At 60.5% G+C, this 3,590-nt stretch overlaps 1 protein-coding gene across 1 annotated transcript in view; it reads left to right on the top strand.

Annotated features, from left to right (window-relative positions):
* The window catches only part of ZNF777 (zinc finger protein 777), a 29,824-nt gene extending 29,110 nt beyond the window's left edge, over window positions 1-714 (top strand). Inside the window, exon 6 of the mRNA XM_042783387.1 lies at window positions 14-714. Coding sequence (XP_042639321.1) covers window positions 14-714 — 701 coding nt within the window. The remainder of the gene's footprint in view (window positions 1-13) is intronic.
* The last annotated feature ends 2,876 nt before the right edge of the window (window positions 715-3,590 follow it).

The raw sequence follows: 3,590 nt of genomic DNA, 5'->3' as shown, positions 1-3,590 counted from the left end.
CCGCGCGCGCCGCCGTCGCCCGAGCGCGCACCTGGCCTACACCCCAAGCATGCCCTCAAGGCGCGCCCCAAGTCGCCGGGCACGGGCGGTGGCAGCAGCGGCAGCGGCTCCGGCTCCAAGCCCTACCAGTGCCCCGAGTGCGACAGCAGCTTCAGCCACAAGTCCAGCCTGACCAAGCACCAGATCACACACACGGGCGAGCGGCCCTACACGTGCCCCGAGTGCAAGAAGAGCTTCCGCCTGCACATCAGCCTGGTCATCCACCAGCGCGTGCACGCCGGCAAGCACGAGGTCTCCTTCATCTGCAGCCTGTGCGGCAAGAGCTTCAGCCGGCCGTCGCACCTGCTGCGCCACCAGCGGACGCACACGGGCGAGCGGCCCTTCAAGTGCCCCGAGTGCGAGAAGAGCTTCAGCGAGAAGTCCAAGCTCACCAACCACTGCCGCGTGCACTCGCGCGAGCGTCCGCACGCCTGCCCCGAGTGCGGCAAGAGCTTCATCCGCAAGCACCACCTGCTGGAGCACCGGCGCATCCACACGGGCGAGCGGCCCTACCACTGCGCCGAGTGCGGCAAGCGCTTCACGCAGAAGCACCACCTGCTGGAGCACCAGCGCGCGCACACGGGCGAGCGGCCCTACCCGTGTGCGCACTGCGCCAAGTGCTTCCGCTACAAGCAGTCGCTCAAGTACCACCTGCGGACCCACGCGGGCGAGTGAGGGGCGCGGCCGGGCGCGGCCGCCGGGGCGGCGAGGAGAGCCAGCGGCGGGCGCGACGCACGGCCACGAGTCGGGGTAGAACTTTATAATTCCCTTTTGGATACTGTGGTTCTCTTTGATAATAATAGAGTGATTTTTAAAAGACGAGCGTTTCCTGTTTGCCGTTCTTGTTTGCGGCTGAGGGGGGACGGAGCTCCGCTCGCAGGACCGGCTGGGGGGGCGTGGAGCGCGCTGGGAAGGAGAGACAGGTGGCGAGCGAGGCTCCGGAAGGGAGCGAGTCCCGGCTGCAGACCCTCGAGGGAGCCCTGGGGCCAGCGAGGCCGCCAGAACCGTGGAGGGAGAGCGGCTGATGCGGGTATGGCCCGAGGGAAGAGGTGTGAGGCCGCTGGGGCCGCTCTTTGGGGGAGCCACCGAAGGTTTATTGGAAGGTTGCACCGTTTCTCTTTAGATCTGTGGAAGGCGTGAACGTGCCCTGGAATCGCTGGGTGTTGGCCACTCTCCAGCCAGGCCTACAGAAACTGCAGATGTCTCTCAGTGCCCAAGGGCTGTTGGCTCACCCGGGGTGTGGCAGCGGCCCAGAGAGCGGGCAGTGAGGGCCATTGGAAGGGACCGTTCAGAGGTCAGCAGAGTGCCCGGCGGGCCTGAGAGGTGCTGGAGCTAGACAGAGCCGCGGATGGGCTTGGAGAGGAAGGCAGGGGCCCGCAGACTGAAAGGGGCTGGAGGAAGGTGGCACACCGTTTACTTTGGAGGGACCATCAGGCCCCTCCCCTCTTTTGTGAAAGGTGCGTCAGCTGAGCTGCAGGAAGCTGTTGCTCCTCTGTTTCCACGGAACTTGCCAGGTGACGGTAGGACGTCCAGAGAGCCACCGGAGGAAGGAGCAGAGGCCTGGCCGGCCTGCTGTGCTCCAGGCCCAGCTGGAGAGCCGACACAGGGACACTGGTCCAGGTCATGACACGCGTGTCCGGTGAGTGCTAAGTGCCGAATGGCTGGCGGATGAAGGCACTGCCGGTGGAGAAGGAGGGAGCCTGGAGCAGCTGGCAGCATCTGGAGGAGGAGGAGCCTCAGCCGTCTCGCTGGGTGCGCAGGGTCCGCGCCGAAGAGAGGGAAGAACCAGGGCTTTCTCTGTGGGGCTGTTCTTCTAAGCAACAGTGTGGAAAGTGGGGTCCGAGGTGATGAGGGGGCAGTGGTTGAGGAAGCCTGCTGGATCGGAGAAAGGGCTCGTGCAGAAAAGCGGGGTCCAGAAGGGTGCTGAGGCCTTGGATTTCGTGCTCCACGGCCATGGGGTTTGAATTTGACCTTGTATGAGAAATGGTTGAAGACTGGGGCAGGAGAAACACGATGCAGGTGAATGCTAGGAGGCTCCATGTGACAGAGAAAGGGCCCTGATGCCGTCAGAGCCAGAGTGCTACCAGGAAGGTCACGAAGGGCAGGCTGTGCACAGAGCCGGAGGGGATGACACGGGTGGTGCTCTGGGACATCCAAGAGATGTTGGCAGAGGCTTGCTCAAAATCTTCCCCAGTCGTGGGATTTGCACTAGTTCGCACAGCGTGGAGACGTTCGGGCCAGTTAGTGCAGTTAGTGTTACATGCTGCTCTCAGGGCCTGTCAGCAACACCGCTGGGGGCCAGCAGGAATGGTACTTAGGAGCCTTGCTTGCCCAGGAGACCTGGTTTGAAAAGGGTTAGACGGGCAGTTTTCACGTGGCACTGGACTGTCGGAATGTCGGCTGCTCGCTCCACTTGCCTGGCTTGAGCTCCCTTTTTCTGCCTCTTTCCTCCCAGATGCCTGGCACCCTATGCTCCCAAACCACCCCTCCTTGGTCTGATGGCCTGCTCCCAGCCTGAGGCTCACTTTTTTCTGCTGTCCTTTTAGCTAGTGGCTGAGACCATCACCCACCAGATGGCAGTCACTGAAGTCTGACAGACTCTGGGGTCAAAGAGATACGGATTTAAACTTATGACCTTGCCCCTTCATAGTGTGTGACTTTGAACAAGTGAATTAACTTCTCTGAACACCTTTGGCCCATAGGAAGGTCTCCATGAAAGTCTGCTAATTTCATTACTAGCTTAAGGCTAATAGTGGCTTAACTGAGTGAGAACAGAAGTTCAGGTGGGCAGGTGGGAGTGCTGTGACAAGAAGAATGACTCTCTGAGGGCCTTTTCCTACTGGCAGGAGCGGGAAATGGTTTCTGTGTGAGGAAGTTCAAGTCAGACCACACAGGCAGTGAGTGGACGGGCTGAAACGCACCTCAGCGGTTAGTGCTCACCTCACAGTTTTGCTGCTGTTCTCGCCTGGGTACCCTGTCTGGGAATACCTTCACCTCGGCCTCTCAAACTCCTAAGTGGCCAGTTACCGTTGTCCCCATGGAATCAGTGCCAGGAGTAACTGCCGTTTCCAGATAGCTGCTTGCGTTCCGAGACCATACTCAGTGCCTCAGAGCTGCGAGGTTTGTGTTAGTCTACCCAGGTGACCAGCTGGAGCCTCAGAGAGGTTCTGTAGGCCCAAAGGCACACAGCAACCAAACAGTAGAGCCAGGACTCGAACTCCTGTCCTTCTGACTCCACAGCCCATGTTCCTTCCCTGGGACCTAAATGGGTGTTGAGAAAGAAATGCCTACGGCTGTTGCAGAGAACTCCATCTGCTCTCAGGTTCTTCTGCGTCAGATCATACCGGGGGATACGGGGCACGTCGAGAGAACACAGCCTAAAATGGAAGTCTGTCAGCCTGACAGACAGAGCGACCGAGTACCTGAATTTTAGAACCAGAGACGCCCTGGGCCTAGCGCTGTCGTCCTGCACTGCACGGTGGGGGGACTCACGCAGCTGGTGAGAGAGCAGGGTGCAGGTCTGGTGCCTTCTGCGCAGCCCCCCGGTGTTT

Source organism: Orycteropus afer, unplaced genomic scaffold (genome assembly GCF_000298275.1).
Source record: "Orycteropus afer afer isolate SDZICR_OR568_19922 unplaced genomic scaffold, OryAfe1.0 scaffold01004, whole genome shotgun sequence".
Classification (NCBI taxonomy): Eukaryota; Metazoa; Chordata; class Mammalia; order Tubulidentata; family Orycteropodidae; genus Orycteropus; species Orycteropus afer.
Note: the sequence above shows the minus strand (reverse complement) of the source record. Positions and strands in the feature narration are given on the sequence as shown.